Source organism: Sardina pilchardus, chromosome 20 (assembly GCF_963854185.1).
Source record: "Sardina pilchardus chromosome 20, fSarPil1.1, whole genome shotgun sequence".
NCBI lineage: Eukaryota > Metazoa > Chordata > Actinopteri > Clupeiformes > Clupeidae > Sardina > Sardina pilchardus.
The window spans coordinates 18663511-18685817 of record NC_085013.1 but is presented as its reverse complement, the minus strand read 5'-3'; the positions used below and the strand labels follow the sequence as shown (position 1 = coordinate 18685817).

Below are 22307 nucleotides of genomic sequence, written 5' to 3'. Positions count from 1 at the left end.
TAGCTGTTGTTTTTTTTTTTAAAAAGGCAGTTTATCTGATATTACAGGCAACATCTGTTAAACAAAAAGTTAAACAAAAAGATGGTTGATGTAGACTTTATGTGAGAAGCCCCTCACCTTCATCCATAATTCGTCTCTCGTGAGTCCATGGGCGGGGATCACGTGCCTGTCACAACAGCATTAGTGCATCACTTCACTTGCTTGAAGACTTGCTGCGTTTGTGTGGATATGGCGTGCATATGAGGAATTAGCCAACACCCTCAATAACTTTATTCACCCAGTTGACGGAGTACATGATCATGATCCAGGACGGAATATTGTTTGGGAGAATGGGATGAGAAAGGCGTTGTTAAATCGCTAAGATTGTGGATGTTTTTATATAGCAGGCTGGCTAACTGTAGCTTCCTGACACTTTGGTCGGGTGCCTATCCTAGCTAACTAGCAAAACAGCTAACGTTAACCACAAAAGCTGTTGGCTATATATAACAAAATATTCTTATTGAGGACATTTTATGAATTGACACGATTTTAGTGTTGGTAGTTTGGTGTAATAGAGTAACATGATGCAAATGAAATGGGTGACTTTAATACCTTGGACACTTTGTTAAGTCAAAGACGTTAGCTAGTGGTGCTAGTTTGACAAGATGGCTTGCTTGGTTAGTTGACAGTCCATAGTTCCTTCAGTTAACGTTACCTTGTGTTGTCTTTGCAAAGGTTAGCCAGATAACATAAGTAAGACGCTGTTCATTTGCACTGCGTCTTTAGTCGACAAAATTACGTGTCTAAATAACCATAGAAATCATAGCTAGTAAGCCAGCTTCATCGGAGGCAACGTCCGAGACTGCTTCACCATGCATGATGCCTATGAGCCCGTCCCTATCTTGGAGAAATTGCCTCTCCAGATTGATTGCCTGGCGGCCTGGGGTAAGTTCCTCTACCGATGTAGTAGCAGCTACTTGGAGGCTTTTTTCGTAGGTTAGAAGAAAGTGTTAAAACACTCAGTCGTCAAGTTCCCTGTTAGCAAACGGGATGTTGGTCCAGTGGCCATACGTGACCGATGATTACATGCATAAAGTGTTCTACGTGTTTTGATTCTGTATGAACTTGAACCTCTCTCAACATAGCATGTATTCGGTATCACAGAATGTTACACCCTTTTTGTCCTGTCTAAGATGATGTCAGCACGAACAATGCGGCACTAACGTTATCTCTTTTTGTATGAACGTGACATTTGTCTTTGACCTTATGATGTGGTGGATATCTTATTCACAGAGGACTGGCTTCTTGTCGGAACAAAACCAGGCCATCTTCTTTTGTACAGGATCAGGAAAGATGCAGGTAAAATGAGTGATGGTACCATAAGGTCTCAGATGTGTTGGACCACGTATTAACCTTTATGAAAAGGAACTATAGGATTCTTGTTGAATTTTGTGACAAAATATTACAGTGATCTTATAGGGATATTATAGATATTATAGTGTTTTTGGCTATAGGCCTACTCTAGAAGTACTTTAATACTGTACTTGAACACTATACAGAGCAAGGAATAATGTATGTTTTGCAGAATATTCTAGAAATATTATACATGCACAACTACCAGATATCATAGAAATAGTATTATAGTTCTTTTTTTGTCAGGCCATGTTTCAGATTTTGTCTTTCTCCGTTTTGCGTAGGTACCAATAGGTTTGAGGTGACCCTAGAAAAGTCCAACAAGAACTTTTCAAAAAAGATTCAGCAGGTACATCCTTTACTGCCACGTTTCTGACAGTCATTTCTTATATTGCAGGACTTCTTTACAGTAATACACATGCACATTGTATTGTCATAATAAAACATTTCTTATAACTCACTAAACTGATGCTATTTTAGTCAGTAGGGCTGAGAGCTTTTTACTGTGCAAACAAAATGTATCTAAATATCTAAATCTAAAATGACCCCAGAATGTAGAAGCAAGGAGCAATGATGATTAGTCACTGACTGCATTGCTTTTATTCACCGATGAGGCAAGAAAGAACGTATTATTCATCGTAATTAAAGTTACACATGTCTAACAAGTGTTGACCTGCTGCACTGCACCTGTGCAACACTGCGTATGCTGATCAAGTGCTTTCTCTTCCCCCACAGCTGTATGTGGTGTCACAGTACAAAATTCTGGTCAGCCTTCTTGGTAAGACTACTTTATGTGGACAGTTGATGTGATATGCAATACCTTTGGATTCTGATCAGTGGTATGGATTGATGTTCTTGTCCGGGGGTGTTGTTTTCCTTGCAGAGAATAACATCCATGTTCATGACCTCCTGACGTTCCAGCAGATCACTGTTGTGTCCAAGGCCAAAGGGGCCACTCTCTTTGCTTGTGATCTTCAGGTCTGTAGTAGTCATCGTCTCAGATGTTGGCTAGTCCCTATGTCTTCTTGCTATCATATTTGTATCGCACTCTCCTGTCCCTTTGTTGACATGTTTGTGTCCTGTTTGTGTCTGTAGCAATCCTCATCTGGAGAGGCCAAGTTAAGGATGTGTGTGGCTGTGAAAAAGAAACTCCAGCTGTATTTCTGGAAAGACAGAGAGTTCCATGAGCTGCAGGTAAAAGTCGTTGACATTGCGGGCGGTGTTCATGAGTAGTGGTTGTGTGTCTTCCTGTCAGTTATTAAACATTGCTGTTTTAGGGTGATTTTGCGGCCCCTGACATCCCCAAGTCCATGGCATGGTGTGAAAATTCAATCTGTGTCGGATTCAAGCGGGACTACTACCTGATCAGAGTGAGTGTTCTCTCAATACTCAAAATATTCAGTGGCAGACACTCTAAACCAAATGGCTCATCCTTTAATGAGGTTTAAAAGCCTGGGTGTGATCTGTTGTGCAAAACTTCCTTGAAATCCTCTGTGTTTGTCTTCCAGATGGATGGCCGTGGAACTATCAAGGAGCTCTTTCCTACTGGGAAACAGCTAGAACCCTTGGTTGCCCCACTGGCTGATGGGAAAGTGGCGGTGGGACAGGATGATCTCACAGTTGTACTGAATGAGGAAGGAGTTTGCACCCAGAAGTGTGCCCTCAACTGGACAGACATTCCTGTTGCCATGGGTACTGTCCTAATGTTTATATCTGTTGTTAACTTCAGCGCTTTGACATCCTCTACAATATATCATGCTAAATGTCCTATATTTAAGCAGTCAGTCATTTAGTCAGACTGTGGTATTCTTCTGTCAGGCAAGTTTTCTCCATTTACAGCTATGGCTCAGCCTCCTTTCCACTTGTCCTCAGCTCACATTTCCCTACATGAGACGAAGATTAGAGAGGTTTTTAGAACAACAAAATGGGTCGTAGAATTTCTGGAAAGTCATGGAATTTTATCATTTTGTGGACAAAGTCGTGGGATATCAGGGCATTTTCTTGTAGCAGTTTAAAATGGACTTGCCAGAATACATTAATACAAATGTTTCCACTCAGAGTTGGTGTATATCTGGCTATTAGCTTTACTGCTTGCTTGAGTAGTTGTGATTAGCCCAACATAGTTTACTTAATGCCCATTTATTCATTTCCCATTCATCACTCTTCATTATATAGTCATTATATAATTATATAAGTCACATTATTCATTATAAGTCATGGAAATTATAAAACTTTTGTTTGTCAGGGAAAAGTCATGAACATTTACATTTCGCTGAGAGTGGGAACCCTGTATTTAGGATCATATAGGATAAAAAATGAGTTAATAATGATTTTTTGGGGGGGTTAACAGTGATAGAACACTACCAGGTTGAGCATAATGTATATTTGAAATGCTAGCAAATACTCCTGTTCCGTGATTCTTAAGTGCAGCCATTTTTGGAGTATCGACGACCAAATTATACAGTTGATTACACACTTCTGTTTTTGGATCCGTCTCTTTGTTATGCAATGTGTAATTGAAACCGTCGCTGTAACTGAAACCTGCATGGGGAGCTTACTGTAGCTGCAAATCCGTAAATAAACAACATGTTGCTGGCAAATATTGACTGTTAACCAAAACAACCTGACCAAGCCAAGATGTTTTTGACAGATGTATATTTACACAGATGGGCACTGATCACACATAAACACCACTAAAAACTTTTTTTTAGAAAAATATGAACGTTACATTATGCTTCTTGTATGGAGCTGTTGGAGCATTTAATCGATTTGTGGAAATGTGTTTGAGACCACAGGTATTTTTAAATGCGTTGATGTAGTTATCACATTATTTCAGCAGTGCTATTGCAGCAGTTCCCCAGTTGCTCAACAGAGGGCGCATGATCCTATAATGACCTCTGTTCCCTGAGTGTGGGAAAAGCTTGCAGTGCCCCAAAGATACCCAGTGGGACGCCTGTCCAGACAGTAACTGCTTGTTCAGTCCTTCGTTCTGCTCATCCAGTCCAGTGAACCTTTGAGCGACCTCCCTCTCTATCGCTCCGATCTTTCTTTAGCCAGCTTCCCTTTCCAGATAAATCTGCAATCTGAACAGGGACCATGCTGGATGGGTTGCCTTGAATACAAATGACAATTCAGATGTGTAAAAGTGTGTGTGTGTGTGTGTGTGTGCTTGCTTCTAAAGAACTGATGATTACTAAAGCAACAAGCCATCATCCTCTTTTTAGTTACCCCTTTTCTGTTTTATATCACTTTTACAGCAAGATTAAAAAAAAAATCTCTCTCATTGTTCAAGATGCAAAACGCAATCTAAGCTTGCTTCCCCATTTGTAAGTTCTAGATCAGTATGGTTTTTAGTGAGTTGTTTTGTTTTACAGAAGTAGATCTGTCCTCAAAAGTAACTGATAGTCATTTCCTCTGAGTCACCACGCACGCTCAGATGGCGGCTGGATGAAGGTTCTACCCCAGGGCTCCGGCCTTCTGTCTCCAGCAGCCACATTTCCTGCCGCTTATCAGCCCAGGAGACTCGGATGTCCCCGAACTTTAGCTTTGTTGCAGAGAAGGCTGATTTAATTTCGCCACATCCTTTCCTCGCGAATACAAATATCCCTTTTTTGTAAAAAAGCTATTGTATCATTATCATGCCTTGTGCTATTTTTGTGGCAATATCTTCGAGCAGTGTTTTTTTTTTTTGGGGGGGGGGGGGGTTGTATTTAGCTCTGCATGTACCGTTCAAGTTTTTTGTTGTTGTTGTACTGTTTTCTGTCTTTCATCTTTCCAACATACCAACCCTTCTCCCCCTCTCTTTATTGCTCAGAGCACCAGCCGCCGTACATCATCGCCGTGCTTCCGCGCTACGTGGAGATCCGCACGTTTGAGCCGCGACTGCTGGTGCAGAGTGTTGAGCTGCAGAGACCGCGGTTCATCACCTCCGCAGGGTGAGAGACGCCTTTTGCCCCCCCTCACACACTTCAGCATTCATGTATATATATGGAATACAGGAGTGAACAGAACAGTCGGGAGTTTTGTTTCTTAATGGAATCGATCATGACTGCCACTGACCACTGACTAGCCTACCAAAGTCACCACTGGCATTTTGAGGAGGTGTCGTTATGATGCACCAGCATAGCTTTAGCAAGCATGAAGCCGTACATCTATTTTTAAGATGGCACATCTATTTTTAAAACCTTTGATGATGAAATGGGTGTTAACTGAGGCAATTCACACTTAGAGCAGTATCTTAAAACCATCGCAAAACATGAACAAAATGTCTGGGGCTGAATTGAGGGAGTTCTAATCTCAAGTGTAGAATAGTAGCCTGTAACTAGCCTATTTGTTAATGAATGTATGGCTTGCTTTGTACCATACCTTATGCTCGAGGAACATCAGTATCTTTGGCCATCTTTTGGGCAGATGTGTTTGTAATTGCATTGCCATGCGAGGCGAGCGGTACCTATTGAATGACTAAATGTAATCACTGGAACACCAGCTGCTGAGGGGAATTGGATACCAGCAGGAAGCCTCAGGTGTCTCGCTGTCTTAGATTTATTCATTAGCTGGCTTGCTTTCTGATGCCTTTTATGTAACTGTTAAACTTTCTCCCCTGTGGACAAGCCAAACTGAAGTCTCTGTCTCCCCCTCATACCCCTTATTCTCTCCCTGTCACAGGCCTAACGTTGTGTACGTGGCCAGCAACCATTTTGTGTGGCGCCTGGTGCCCGTCTCCATCGCCTGCCAGATCCGGCAGCTCCTGCAGGACAAGCAGTTTGAGCTGGCTCTTCAGCTGGCGGTGAGCAGCCGCAGCCCCACACTAAACCCCCCACGGGCTCCCGCACAGCAGTGCGCGGGAACAACTAGCTCAGAATGCAAATGTGCACTGCAGAGAGAGAGAGAGAGAGAGAGAAAGAGAGAGAGAGAGAGAGAGAGAGAGATCTCCCATTCAAATCCCACCGCTCTGGTTCTTTTACCCTGTTTGTAGCTGAAATGCCACACCACACTGTTATATTATGCCAGTGACTCCACCATGAATAATATGATACTCAGGGAACAAAAGTGTTGACTAAGTACTATTTTGGAAGTGCTCTTTAATGTTATTGTCTGCTGTTTGAGATGAACATGGACAGAACCACATGCAAGCTGTTGCTCATCTAGTGTGCTCTGTTCACAGAGCTTAAAAACAGTTTTAGAAGACTGGACCAGTTTTTCCAGAATGTACAGTATGCATTGCTATCACATCTGGTGTAGCCAGTTCCATTGATTACAGTGGGAGCTAATTGTTGCAGCATAATATGCTCCATGAATGGACCACTTTAGCTATGTAGCCCGTCTATAAGTGTGTAAAACTAATAGATAGCGGAATAGGCAGGCTTTGGAGGTCTTGGGGTTTGACTGTGGTCTGAGTTGACTGTTCGGAATGATTTTACACTGTTACACTGTTGTAATACCTCAGTTTAATAATCAAATCTCCCTTGTCATATGACCCCTTACACCTCTCTCCCTGTCCCGCTCTCACTACGCCCCCAGAAGATGAAGGACGACTCGGACGGCGATAAGAGACAGCAGATCCACCACATCCAGAACCTGTACGCCTTCAACCTCTTCTGCCAGAAGCGCTTCGATGACTCCATGCAGGTGTTCGCCAAACTGGGAACAGGTGGGTTTGTGAGCGTGGTATGAAAACGTATAGAGCCAGGTATTCACAGTTCAGTCAGTTGTCTCTGAGAATCAGAAGAGTTGTAAAGAGCACCCTGTTGTGTTCCCAAGTGTTCGCCAAACTGGGAACATGTGGGCTAGTGAGCGTGGCATGAAAACGTATTGACACAGGTAGTAGCAGTCAGTTGTCCCGGAGAGACTCAGAAGAGTTGTGAGGAACACCTTGGTTGTTTCCCCAGATCCCACACACGTGATTGGGCTGTATCCAGACCTGCTACCAGCCGACTACCGCAAGCAGCTGCACTACCCCAACCCTCTGCCCACGCTGTCGGGAGCCGAACTGGAGAAGGCCCACCTAGCTCTGATCGATTATCTTACACAGGTGTGTTTGTTTGTTTGAAATTATGTGGGAATCCCATTCACTCTCTGTGTCTTGTAACGTCATGAAAGCATATTATCATCAGAACTTGCTCACATTTTTTTTTTTTGAAAACTGGTGCTTTCCCTTGCAGAAACGCAGTCACTTGGTCAAGCAGCTGAATGACTCTGACCCCTCTACGACCTCGCCCCTTATGGAAGGCACGCCGACCATCAAGAGCCGCAAGAAACTGCTGCAGATCATCGACACCACACTCCTCAAATGCTACCTCCATGTAAACAATGTTTCTATACTCCTACTCCTTAGTGTGAATGCATGGCTAACCTTTAAAAAGGAATAGATGTGTTGTCTTACATTATTATATACTTTGCACTCTTTTTACCCCCCCCCCCCCCCCCCCCCCCCCGTAGACCAATGTGGCTTTAGTGTCTCCTCTCCTGCGGCTGGAGAACAACCACTGCCACATTGAGGAGAGCGAGTATGTGTTAAAGAAGGCCCACAAATACAGCGAACTCATTATCCTCTATGAGAAGAAGGGCTTGCACCAGAAAGGTACTGCTTTTACTTTCCTCCTTGTGCACAGTTGTTCTTCATCGATGGTGGGACTGTTAAAAACACCTCATGGTGCCTTGGCTTAAGGCCTCATGATATTGTGTCATTTGTTCCTTGTAGTTAAGATGTAATTGTTGAACACAGATGTTTACTATTGTGCAATTGTCCAGCTTCAATATTGGATTAAAAAATTCTGGAATAAGGCAACAATATGAGTACCACATGTTAATTACACACCGCAAAGATGGAAATCAAATCCAATCAAAACAAAACATGGTTCTGGTTTCTCAACCCTACACAGCTCATTGAGCTACAAAAAGGCCCAGAGATCTTGTTAAAGGCCATACAATGTGTATTGTGACCATAAATACACTGAGTTATTTTCTAGTGTAGGCACATGCAAAACATCTAATGAAATCATGGGACAGGAGAAAGTGGATTTGAATGCATTGAGGCTTTTTTTTAATTATTATTGCTTGGGATAAATGGAATGATTTTTAAGGCTTTAAGACTCTGAAGACTTTAAAATAGTTTTCAAGGCTTTAAGTAGTTAAAATAGTTCATAGTACTTTCTGTGTTACTTTTTCTTTGTTGGAGGTCAACGGTCGTCTTCAGAGGACGATGTGTGGAGGTCCTCAGGAGCTGAGAGTGATGTGTTGCTGGACTCCTCATCTGAGAACTCGGGGTTACGGAAGATTGTGTGTAATTTCACTCTCCTCTTGCCCAACCTTTTTGTGGTTCCAACGGGTAGTTTTTGGAGAGACTGATCACTTTTGCATGGAGGTTTAGGCTGCATTGTGTAGTCTATTTGCAGTTCCTCCATGAAATTCATGACCGATTTCGAAGCCATTGCCTTCTGTAGAACGGGCGAATAGACATTACATCTATTTTCTCCGAGACTAGAAACACTGGAAGACATGGGCACAGGCCCACTTGATAAGCTTTCAAGCAGGTCCTCATTTTCACTCTCCATGTCATTCCTGGAGCAATCTTCAAGGCTTTTGCTGTGAACTGTAATGTCTGGATCAGTGTCTGCAGACTTTTGAAAGGCTGAGCATGATGACCACTTCCTTGCTCGAAATGACCTTTTATAAGCAGGGCTTGCTGGTTTTGAAGGAGCAATCATAGATCCTGATGAATGACTGTCTGCTTCAAGGTCACTCTGTAATGTTTTTGAATTAGAGGTAGTTGCATCGTCATCATGATACACACCATCTAACACAGATGTAGCCAGACATATAGAAATGAAGTCTATTCTATTTAATGGTATCCACTGTCCTATCAATTTCTGAGTGGGAATGTTATTTGTCTTTGAAGTATGAAACCCTTCACTGAAAAACTGGATGTTGCTGATGCATGCAACCATAGTTCCCAAAGTATCACTCAGTGCATTGATAACTAACTCACTTTCCTCCAGACTATTGGATTTCTGTTTAATTTTATCGTTTAGCTGGGTAGTCAAGTGGTTAAGAGCTGCTACGGTGATCTGTTTGACAGTATTGGCCAACTCATGAGCACACAGTGGATCTTCAACTTCTAGGACCGGAAGCTCATTCATTTCAGGTTTTGGAGTATCATAGCCCGTAATCTGAGAGTCTACAGTGCTCCTATTTACCAGTAAAGCCATTTTGTGGTAGACACTCTTAACTAAGACCTCCATTATTTCTTTGATGCTGACTCCAGACTCACACTGCCCAATCACATTCTTCACAGACTGACTAATGCACTCTTTGAAGTGTGCAGTGGACAGATGTTCCAGAATTTCATCTGTAATTCTGGGCAGCAGGTTAGTGAAAGATCCTGGAGTGAGTGAAACATTGGTATCATCTGGACTCTTTCTGCTTCCTGTGGGTGACATGCTTACGGACTGCTTGATTACTTCTTTTAACCACTTGCCTCCTCCTCCTACTGTGTCCAAGAAGAACATGCTAATCACATCCTCAATCAGGTCATCAGATGGTGTCTCACTTTCAAGATCCTTGCTCTTTTGAAGTGAAGGTGAGGTGGATGGGCATCTCGCCCTATCCATGAGTGTCATTTCAATTACACTTAATGTTCTGCATGCAGCATTCACTGCTGTCTGACCAGCTACAGGAGATGAGCCCCTCTTCGGAGATTCCTGTTTGATTGCAGCAGTCAGCTGGTCTTTGACTTGGCCAAAAACTCTATTGACAAGTTCTGATGCAACTGCATGAAGACGTTGGTGTATGTCATCTTCTGGTGCTGAGGAGGAGGGCCTTGGAGTCTCAGGGGACGTGGAGACATTTTGTCTGGAAATCGAAGCATTGAGCTCTGCAGATACACATCTCAACATGTCCCTTGTAAAATGCCTCTCCTTTGGTTCCTGTTTCTGTTGAAGTGCTGATGTTATGTCATTCATAGATCGTGAACGTTTATATTCTTTTTTCAATATTTGACGAACATGATCTTTGAATGATGTGGTAGAGCAATGTTGAAGAACTTCATTGACAATAACTGGATAAAGATTGGGAAGTGACAGGCTCTTAGTGGGAGCATCTGGTGTCTTACCAACAGTCGCTGCATGGGAGGCAGAATTCTGAGAACCGAGAGAAACTGTTGATGGAGTTTTTGCCTCTGGTAACCTGTTGTTCACATTTGACATTTCAGGAACAACAGTTGTATCCTCAGAACTGACAGACCGCTGTATTCTGCTGGTAGAGGCCACGCACGTTTCATCCCCAATCAAAGTCCTTTTAATATCCTCCAATGACCTGCTTACAGCTTTCATTGCTGTCTGACTGGCCAATGGAGACACTCCCCTCTTAGAAGATTCTTGATGTATTTTAGTGGCAAGGGTTTCCTGAACTTCACTAAACACAGCCTCTATTAGTTGTGATCCAGCTGCATTGAGTTGATCAAGAACATCATGCTCAGGTGAGCCGCAAGCAGCTGTCTCGACTGACAAAAGGGAGAGGATGTGTTCTCTTGACATTAAATCATTAAGTTCTTTTGACATTGTTTTAAGCATGGTCCTTATTGCTCTCCTCTCCTCAGGCCCAAGCTTTGGTTGTGCTGTTGATGACCACTCTTTTACAGAAAAAGTACGTTTGAGTTCGTTCTTGACTGCTTGAGTGATCCTGTCCTTAAATGATGTTGTAGTAAAATACTGAGTGACTTCGTTTGCAATGGCTGAATAAAAGCAGGGCAAAGATTGGGTTTTGGTCCATAATTGGGCATCATACACTCGGTTGGGATCTGAGCCAGATGAATCGAGAGCATAACTGGGCACATTCAGTTGAATCATCTGTAATTGAGAACACTGATAACTGCTGGGAGAGGCTGATGCAACAGAGGGAGCACCACTAGCACCTGCCAGCGTCTCAACCTCATCTGAGGAGATCTCTAGTGCAGAGACTCCAGCTTCCTGGGATGAAGCACCAGAGAGCGCAGGACTAGCACCTGCCAGCGTCTCCGCCACTTCTATAGACATCTCTAGTGAAGAGACTCCAGCTTCCTGAACGATGACTGATTGCGGTTCTTCAGTCTTGATGACTTCCAGGCTGCTTGCAGGGGTTGCAGAACCAGAGAGAGCACTACTGGCGCCTGCCAGTGTCTCAACCTCATCTGAGGAGATCTCTAGTGCAGAGACTCCAGCTTCCTGGGATGAAGCACCAGAGAGCGCAGGACTAGCACCTGCCAGCGTCTCCGCCACTTCTATAGACATCTCTAGTGAAGAGACTCCAGCTTCCTGAACGATGACTGATTGCGGTTCTTCAGTCTTGATGACTTCCAGGCTGCTTGCAGGGGTTGCAGAACCAGAGAGAGCACTACTGGCGCCTGCCAGTGTCTCAACCTCATCTGAGGAGATCTCTAGTGCAGAGACGTTAGCTTCCTGTAAGATGGCCGATCGCGATTCTTCAGTCTTGAAGACTTCCAGGCTGCTTGTGGGGGGTGAGGAACCAGAGGGAGCACCACCAGCACCTGCCAGCGTCTCAACCTCGTGTGAAGACCTCTCTAGTGAAGAGACTTCAGCTTCCTGGGATGAAGAACCAGAGCGCGCAGGACTAAAACCTGCCAGCGTCTCCGCCACTTCTATAGACATCTCCGAAGAGACTTCAGCTTCCTGAAAGATGACTGAATGTGATTCTTCAGTCTTGAAAACTTCTGAACCACTGGAGGAAGAAGAAGCGCCAGAGAGCGCAGGTCTAGCACCTGCCAGCATCTCAACCTCTTCTGCAGACATCTTTAGTTTAGAGATTTTAGCGTCCTGTATGATGACTGACTGAGATTCTTCAGTCTTGCAGACTTCCAGGCTGCTTGCGGGGGATGGAGAACTAGAGAGAGCACCACTAGCACTTGCCAGCGTCTCAACCTCATTCGAAGATCTCTCTAGTGAAGAGACTTCAGATTCCTGTAAGGAGACTGACCCACATTCTTCAGACTGGAAAACTGCCTCACTGCAAGAGGAGGAGGAAGAACCAGCACTACTAGCATCTGCCATAGTCGGTGGATAAATATGATAGGAAATCTTTGCCATAATGTCTTTGGTTTTGTTTGCAACCTCAAATGGCTGCCTTTGGTCCAGTGTTTCCCATGCAGTGTCCTCTTTCTTCACAATGGGAGCATTAGTAGCCTCAGTATCAAGCTCAACCTGACTGTGAATAGCTGGGGACGTAGCAAAACTCAAAGATACATCTGAAGTTGACTCCTGTGATGTGACATAAGGCATGGAGTCTTCCTCTGAACAGTATGATTCAGAATCAAAATTGCCGCTTTGTCTTTGCGAGTTTGAGGTTCTTGTCTTGTTACCTGATGGATTGCAAGCAATGCCTTCATGTGCGATTCTGATAAGATCACCTGAAATAGCTTCAACTTGATCGGTAATTGTTCCAGTTTCTGATTCCTCAACAGGAGCCTCGGTTCTTGGAGCTTGCTCATATATGTCTGTAGCTATAGCTTCAACAAGATCGATGGTTTCCATTAAATCTGTCTCAAGATTCTGTAGAACAATGGTCAATCCATTCAGTGCTCTCTGAAAGGCTTGAGGAGATAACTGTTGAGAATCTCCAAAAGAGGCAAAACGGAGTCTCTCAAGAACTTTGACTCTGATCTCACGAAGTACGTTGTTAATTACTTCAGTCACATAAGGGTGAAACTGTTTTGCAGGTGAGGTGTCAGTCTGGTTTTGGTGTTCACAGGACTCGACAAAGAGTTTGGAAGGCCTGACTGTGCGAAAAAGGCACAGCAATATGTCAGTAGCCAACTTGCCTCTCAGCATTCTCATTGTCCTACGAGGACTGAGTTCACAGCTCGTCAGCATACTCTCATTCTGGATGCACTCTGCAATTTGCATCTGAAAAGAATCACTGCTTAAGTGGTCCAGCAGAGCCCGAGTAACTCTAGCCTTCTTGTTGGCCTCAGGGTCAAGTTGGTTGGTCGGCAGCTTCACTTTGCCAAGACGAGGCAATTTTGGATATGGTGTGCCAACCAACGGGGACCGCATTTTGGTGTCTGATGAAGATGTCTGCTATACAGAAACCAGAATAAAGGTATTAACTACCATCATTCATTTGAAGGTCAGTAAAAGGATAGAACATGTGGTTAGTGCTGTGCGATACTACGGTATATATCGTTGCGCGACAGAAAAATGTCTATTGTACGATACAGTCCTCTATCGTTTATATCGTAATTTTAACGTCTGTGCCTGCTCAGATAAACTGCAGGTGCGTTGCGGCTTCTCGCAGCGGGCAACGTAAACTTCATTCTCTAACTCGGGATGGGTGGCCAGGCAAATGAACGCAGCTAATAGTAAACACAGTACACTTTTTTTGAAGTTGGCATGAAGACTAGTGCTGCACGGTGCACCGATACTACAGTATTGCAATACCCTGAAATTAAAAATACTTTTAAGAATGACTGCGTTCTTCTGAAGAAGCCTAACGTGCTCAATTACACCGACTGTACACAAAACCACAACTGTTAAAAAAATGTTTAACAAATAACAAATTTACAGTCATATCTGTATAAAAAAATCTGTATTTCTACTTAAAATTTATAATTTTAAGTAGAAATACTATATCGAGATATATATCGTTATCGGGATATAGAATTGCCTATATCGGGAAATAACTTTCTCCATATCGCACAGCACTACATGTGGTATTATGCATAAGACAAGTGTCCGTTTACTCTACCTGGTTAGTTGTGTCATATTCAATAGCTGGTAAAGGAGCAAGGTGTCTGAGGGTGGACTGCATCGGCACAGTTGTGTTCTGTGATGATTTTACTACAAAAAATATGAAATCATTCACAATTCAGTGGCAATCCTTTGGGTAGCGATGTGTTTTCAGTTAACAAACACAACTATTATTTCATTACAGGGCAATAAATGAGATTAAAGCCTAAATATAATGAAATATGCACTTTAGAATGAAATGTGAGCATTAGAAAGAAATGTTAAGATATAAATGGGATACAGTTTGATTTATGTGCCATCTTTGTCAGTAGTGGCTACTTCTATGCTTCTACTTCAGTGCACCATTCAAGTATTTTCTGGCCCGACTGCATATTAAAATGTCACCTGGGCTGGGGCTTGTGTGGTTGTTTCTATCTAATATCGTACACTAATATTTGATCTGTCCAGTCAGTATTTACATGTTTTGCCGGACCCGAGTATTGATCTGTTAGTGCAATTTCCTGTAAGTGACATCACTGTGGGCAAGAGCAAATCTGGATGGCCAATATTTTTCTCAAGCCTTTCAAGAGGCTCGAGAAGCTCTTCGATAGGTAGTTCTGGTCATGGTACATTATGGTTCAAAAGTGGTGGCAGCAACACAGTGACAGGGATTCCCTAAAGCCAGACGTTCCTCTGGTCTGAATGTCAGGACCATTGAGAAGGCTGTCCTGTCAAAGTCTGGCAATGGAAACCACATAAAGAGCCTTAAGGGCCAAATCAGTGTGTTCTGCAGGTTGTAATATCTAAACAACACCACACTGCCTTTTTTGGTGAAGCCTACAAGGCCAGTTCACTGCGTTCCTTGCTGTTGTTTTTGCTAAGGGGTTGTTCAGTGAGGTGCTTGAGTTTTTCGCAGCATCCTCTTGATTTCATTGGCCTCCAATGCAGATATTTAAAGGCACTTACCTGAGGTTGAGTTACCCAAAACTTGATCGAGAAGTTTTGTTTGAACCTTAGTGTATACCCTCATCTTTTTAAAATCCTCCAGGGATTTCGTCAATTCGTCCACTTCTGCCTGCTGCACTGCAGCCCTCCGTTCAAAAATACTCTTCTCCTGTAAAAAGAGGAAATATTAGGGATTGTAGGACATGGCTGGAACAACACATTACAGTGTCGAGCCATCTCAGTGTTTCTCAACCTTATCCAATTGGGTGTGTTATTGGGATTTTATACATTCAATGTGTACAAATATAATTTTGGTAACATCACAACCTCAGCCGAGGCAGCATTGTGTGGACTCCCTGCAATCCCTGGCGGCCCCTAGTGTTGTTCGCGGACCCGGGGTTGGGAACCACTGAACATAATTTCTAACTATCTCACCCTTTGGCTCCTTTTCTCCTTGATGTCTCTCATGTATCGGTTACGGTTCAACTCATGTTTTGTTTCTTTTTCAATGAGGTGTAGCCGTGTTCTATCTTGTGCAGATGTCTGCTGTGTCTGTTATTTGTGGAAAAAAATAAAATAAATACATCGAAGTTGTATAAGTTAGAACAAATTAGATTTTTATATAATTAGGCTGTTAGAAAATACAATAAAATAACCGCAAAACATGCTGACATATTTCTTCAAGAAATTTGAAGCTGTTCCTACCGTTATACTCGGAAGTTTCCCCCCATTCAGGGGTCCATCCTTCTCTTTGATTGTCCTCTTTGTGGATTTTTTAGTTTGCCTTTGAATTAACATGTTCATTGAATTTCAGTAATTCAGAATTCACATAAATAAATAGTAATCACTTAACAGTTTCATTTGTAATATATTTTCCTTACTCTGGTCCACACTGTTGCTGTGTTTCCTCATGCTTTGGGAGCTCATTTGTTAGCAAAAAGGTTCTGATATCTTCAGCAGTCACGCTGTCTGGAATCAGACCCTGCTCTTCAAGCTCAAGAAACCTTTTCTGCCTTTCTCTCTATAAAGGAAATAATAATTAAGTGTCTGATGTAACTGAAATTAAAGATACATTATGTGAAAAACCAAACAATGAATTGATGGGTACCTGTTGTTTGTTTTCAAAGTCATTCTTGACACCATCAACATAATCCTGGTACATGAAGTATTCCTTGCGAGAACATACTACCTACAGGTATACGAGTAGGCAAAACAGATTAAACATATTCCGGTAATATGGCAATAAAGGTAATATGCACCACTACTCAATGTAAGACTTCACAATAAAATAAAATTAAGGAAATCAATTGAAGACCATACCATATCATCACTAGTAATCAAGTTTCTTTCCTTGAGATTACTGTGGATATGCCTGCGGTGTAGATGCTCGTTAAGGTGGGGATCATGTAAACTATGATATGACGGCTTCATTGAATGGCAGTTGGGGTCTCGGAGATCGAAATCCGCCGATGGCAGATAAAGCTGTGGAATAAAGTAAATATTTATATAAATTCATGTTAACCGATAACAGATTATCAGACACACCATTCATACAGGGACCCCATCTTCAATGACAAAATTGCGAAATCTTTCCATGACCTTTCAGTGACCTTGAATGACATTTCCATTACTTTTCACCACATATAAGTACATAACTACTTATGCCACAATGACTGGTAGCATAAGGAGCTGGGCTAGCAAGCAGCAGTCAAAAATGTGTCTGTTCAATTCCCAACTGCCACTGTTATGCTCTTGAACAAGGCACTTAACCCTGGGTTGCTCTTCTAAGATTTTGCATATGTAATGGGGCTTTTCCATGGTGTCAGATCTACTCTACTCGATTTTGGTACTGGGTGTTCGCTTTCCACTGCAACAAAATCCCCCCATAAGCTAGCCGATTGCCTTAGCAACACTGAAGAAAACAACTGTAACGTCATTAATGTCACCTTTTGGTATCGCCTCAGCTTGCTTGGAACCTCAACGGAGGTGATACCAAAGCTAGCTACATCCTACATGTCAAGCTAGCTACATCCATAGCAACTAACATAATTACAATAGCAACCAGGCTAACAACCACTTTATTTAGCACAGGAACCACCATATCTACTCTAACACCATAGCAACCATCTGAATTACCCTAGCAACACCTTAGCAGCCACTACCATATTGACAACCTAGCAACTGCCATAGCAGTCAACATAATTACCATAGAATCTCGCATATCAACTACTTACTTTAGTAAAGTAACCTTTATGATTACCCTAGCAACCATGTCAACTTCCCCAAGCAACCACTACCATGATGTCAAGTTAGCAACATCAATACTAACATAACTACCATATCAACCAGCCTAGCAACCACTTTATTTAGCATAGGAACCATCAGGTCTACTGTAGCAACACTCTACCTACCACTATCATAAAGTCAACCTGGCAACAGCCATAGCAACCGACTTTTTCCAAAACGTTAAGGGAATTTAGGCTACTGAATTCCATTGCCTGGATGGGATTTTTCCAGGTTTTCCATGACTGAGGGAAACCTGCAGACCTTTCGAGGAAGACCCGTTCTTGTGTAACAGTGAAGGAAATGAGTCCCCCAAACCTACCTTTTCACCCAGTTTACGCCGAGTGAATGTCCCACTGGCCCCTGGCCGGGTGGGGGTGGAGGGTTCTGCCATGGCTGAATCCCTCCACATTGTCTACATGGATTATTAACTGTGTCCCTATGAAGAAACAACAAATCAATTTTTACACACACGCACACACCATTACCCCCCCCCCCCCCCCAACACAAACACACATACAATATTCCCCAACACACACACCATTACACACATCCCACACACATACCATAATACCCCCCCCCCCCCACACACACACACACACACACACATATACACACACACTCCAGGTACTCCACCTTCCCCCCCACACACTGTAAATTCCCCCAACATTATATACCCCCTCCCCAACACACACACACACACACACACACACACACACATACCATTATACCCAAAACACACGCCCCCCCCCCCCCCCCACACACACACACACACACCCTCATACACACACAGGTACACCGCCCATCCTCACACCATGTTAATACCCCCCAACACACATAAACCCACCCTCCCCAACAAATACAGCACAATACCCCACGAACACACACCACCCCCCCCACACACACACACACACAAACACACACCACACACACACTAACACCCCACTCTACTAACAAACATCACATATAACCCCCCACACACCATTACACCCTCGTACACACTCATACAATATCCCCTCCAACAACAAACACACCATTACTCCCACACACACTCACCCACCATTATAACCCCCCCCACACACACATACACACTATCAACCCACCCCACACATACACACATACAATATTCCCCCAACACACACACCATTATAGACACCCCACACACTCATACTCACGCACCATTATACCCCCCCCCCACATACACATACACACTTACACCCACCCCACAAACACACATACAATATTCCCCCCAACACACACACCATTACACACACCTCACACACGCACCATTATACCCCCCCACACACACATACAGACTAACAACCAACCCCACAAACACAATATTCCCCCCAACACACACACCATTACACACACCCCACACACCTGCCATAATACCCCCCCACACACACTCACACACACAAGTACTCCACCTTCCCCCACACACTGTAAATCCCCCCAAAACACATATGCCCCCTCCCCAACACACACACCCTCATACACACACATACAAGTACACCACCCATCCTCACACCATGTTAATACCCCCCAACACACATAAACCCACCCTCCCCAACCATCCACCCATACCATTATACCCAAGCCCCCCCCACACACACACACCCTCATACACACACATACAAGTACACCACCCATCCTCACACCATGTTAATACCCCCCAACACACATAAACCCACCCTCCCCAACAAATACAGCACAATACCCCACGAACACACACCATTACCCCCCCACACACACACACACACACTAACACCCCACTCTACTAACAAACATCACATATAACCCCACACACACACACCCCTGCACACACTCATACGCACCATTATACCCCCCCACTCACACATACACAATAACAACCCACCCCACAAACACACATACAATATTCCCCCCAACACACACACCCCACACACACACACCATTATAACCCCCCCACACGCACACACTATCAACCAACCCCACAAACACACATACAATATTCCCCCCAACACACACATCATTACACACACCCCACACACATACCATAATACCCCCTCCCCCTCCCCAACACACACACACACACACACACACACACACACACACACACACACACAGGTACTCCACCTTCCCCCACACACACTGTAAATCCCCCCAACACACATAATGCCCCCTCCCCAACACACACACACACACACACATACCATTATACCCAAGACCCCCCCCCCCCCCACACACACACACACACCTTCATACACACACATACAGGTACACCGCCCACCCTCACACACCATGTTAATACCCCCCAACACACATAAACCCACCCTCCACAGCAAATACAGTACAATACCCCATGAACACACACCATTACCCCCTCCCCCTCCCCAACACACACACACACACACACACACACACACACACAGGTACTCCACCTTCCCCCACACACACTGTAAATCCCCCCAACACACATAATGCCCCCTCCCCAACACACACACACACACATACCATTATACCCAAGACCCCCCCCCCCCCCCCACACACACACACACCTTCATACACACACATACAGGTACACCGCCCACCCTCACACACCATGTTAATACCCCCCAACACACATAAACCCACCCTCCACAGCAAATACAGTACAATACCCCATGAACACACACCATTACCCCCCCCCCACACACACATACACAAACGCACACACACACCATTATACCCCCCCCCCCCCCACACACACACACAGACACACAGGTACAACACCCTCCCCTACGCGCAAAGTTAATCCCCCCCAAACACACAATCCCCCCCAGAAACACACATAGACCCCCCCCCCCCCCCCCCCAACACACACACACACATACAGGTACACCGCCCACCCACACACACCATGTTTATACCCTCAAAACACAAATATACCCCCATCCCCTTTCCAACAACACATATACAATACCCCAAGAACACACACCATTACTCCTCCCAAACACACACCCCATTTTACCCCCCCCCCCCCCACACACACACACACACACACACACACACAGGTACAGCACCCTCCCCCACACATATACAATACCCCCCACACACACATACCCCATTATACCCCCCTCCCCATGACCCATGACATGTTTGCGAAATACAGTAATGTTGCCTACCATACTCCTTGCTGAATCAGCGCCGACTGAATCATTCTAGCTGTAGAACAATCATTTAATAGAGCGGCACCATTACATCACAATGGGACGCTCGTTGTTACGTCAGAGACATCCATAACTACTGTTGCTATGTTGCGAAAAGGTGCTCTAGAATCTTGAAAGAGTAGCCTAGTCATAAGATTCTATGGCTCTGCCTCAAAGATTCATTCATTCCTCATTATGTCAGATTCAAAATGTGCAAAATTGCATTAGGTTACAATTCAAACATCCATCTAATCGCTATTTTCCCTCTGGTTTCTGTCTTGCAAACTCCACTACAGTAAAGACGCGTCGTCGTTCTTTCTGTCTTCTACGCCTATTGCACAAAAGCCTCGATATATTAATTTCATATTCTTAAATCATAGCCACAACACAACACCAACACCAACACCAAGTCACAGCCTCAAAAGCGCCTGCGTGAATGTTATTCTCCCCCTCCCTGCAATGAAACGTTGGAAAAGTTGACATAGTGCCTTGGTCAGCTAATAACATAGCTTTCAAAGTAGCTTAGGGTATTTTCTTTTTTCACTCCAAACGACAGACCATATTCATTTGGTCAACATCATACAGCCCTAAAAAGGCTAAATTTCCCGTTTCTTTGCCAGAGTGCGTGTTAAACGATTCAGCTTCTCTAATGCTAATATTTTAACATCCATACGTTTACCTTGTTCTTGTCTATCGTTCTGAAATAACTCCTGGGACGTTGCTACAGCTACCTCCATCTTCTTTTCTTGTTTGCAGAAGCATGTAGCATATCCATGATTGTCTTGACCTCATGGCGATCAAACGTTTTTTTTTTTTCTTCCGATGGTTGACCAGTTGTGGTGCATGTTGCTGGTTCTTCTAACCATTGACTGTAAGTTATACAACGTTAGGTTCTAACGTGAACAACTGGATATTTGAAAAACGGTTAACTGTAGGCTAGGCTAATGGCCTAAAATAGATGAAGGCTTTAGGGTAACAAGAAGGCTGTTAATCTCTTCAGTTATTATCAAACTGTGGGCTATCGGAAATAATTAGACGTAGCGTTAATTGATTGTTAAAACGGTAATATGTTTAGTAAATCAGACCATGGCATTCACAAGAATGTCTTCATTGACTGTAACGTAACGTTACGTTATAAAAGGGCTATTATTCTCTGTCGTTCTGACCATAGACCGGTTCTGACACTGCCGATCTTTTGCTTTCTCAAAGGAAACGTCATGTGTGTGTAGGATAACAGGGTATTGCCACCTGCTGGTGAATGTATAGAACACAACATATCGCAAGGATATTGTATCCTGAATAGTGAATATGGGTAGTATTATTCAGTTAGGCTACAAATGTGAAGCCTATTTCACCCATCAATACAAGGTAGTCATGCACATGAAGGAACAAGTCCCTCAATATGCACCCCCCATAATGACATAAAAATGTCCAGCAACAAAAAAAGTGAAATAGTTTGATATAAAACAAGCCCATCCAATTTTACTTGGAACAGTTACCAATTACAACGGCATCGAACACAGTTCTTCGGCCAATCATAATTAAGGACCGGAGCTGTCCATGTTAGAAAAGCTAATTAGCTGCTTTCAGGTCCTGACGCATGGTGGGCCTCTGGTCCGTGAGCAGCCGAGCGCCGGGCTGGTTCCTGCTGGTCTGGTTCCTGCTGGTCCGTAAGCAGCCGAGCGCCGGGCTGGTTCCTGCTGGTCTGGTTCCTGCTGGTCCGTAAGCAGCAGAGCGCCGGGCTGGTTCCTGCTGGGCTGGTTCCTGCTGGTCTGGTTCCTGCTGGTCACGGCTGTGGCTT

General features: G+C 43.9%; 1 protein-coding gene and 1 long non-coding RNA gene across 3 annotated transcripts in view; one reads left to right on the top strand and one right to left on the bottom strand.

The window, feature by feature from the left end:
- The first annotated feature begins 189 nt into the window (after positions 1–189).
- vps39 (VPS39 subunit of HOPS complex) overlaps positions 190–22307 on the top strand; it is a 37641-nt gene continuing 15523 nt past the window's right edge. The window contains exons 1-14 of one of the 2 annotated variants that reach the window (XM_062522237.1): positions 190–924; positions 1273–1338; positions 1677–1741; positions 2128–2170; positions 2276–2370; positions 2488–2586; positions 2670–2762; positions 2901–3084; positions 5207–5327; positions 6058–6178; positions 6916–7042; positions 7281–7423; positions 7554–7694; positions 7831–7972. In XM_062522237.1, the coding sequence (XP_062378221.1) occupies positions 852–924; positions 1273–1338; positions 1677–1741; positions 2128–2170; positions 2276–2370; positions 2488–2586; positions 2670–2762; positions 2901–3084; positions 5207–5327; positions 6058–6178; positions 6916–7042; positions 7281–7423; positions 7554–7694; positions 7831–7972 (1513 nt within the window). In that variant the 5' untranslated portion in view covers positions 190–851. Of the gene's footprint in view, positions 925–1272; positions 1339–1676; positions 1742–2127; positions 2171–2275; positions 2371–2487; positions 2587–2669; positions 2763–2900; positions 3085–5206; positions 5328–6057; positions 6179–6912; positions 7043–7280; positions 7424–7553; positions 7695–7830; positions 7973–22307 lie in introns of both variants that reach the window. The other variant, XM_062522236.1, reaches the window with a different exon arrangement.
- On the bottom strand, positions 15922–16520 carry LOC134067153 (uncharacterized). The gene is made up of 3 exons (XR_009936479.1): positions 16374–16520; positions 16162–16242; positions 15922–16074 (listed from the first exon to the last, which is right to left on the bottom strand). It is a non-coding gene; the product is annotated as an uncharacterized LOC134067153 (long non-coding RNA).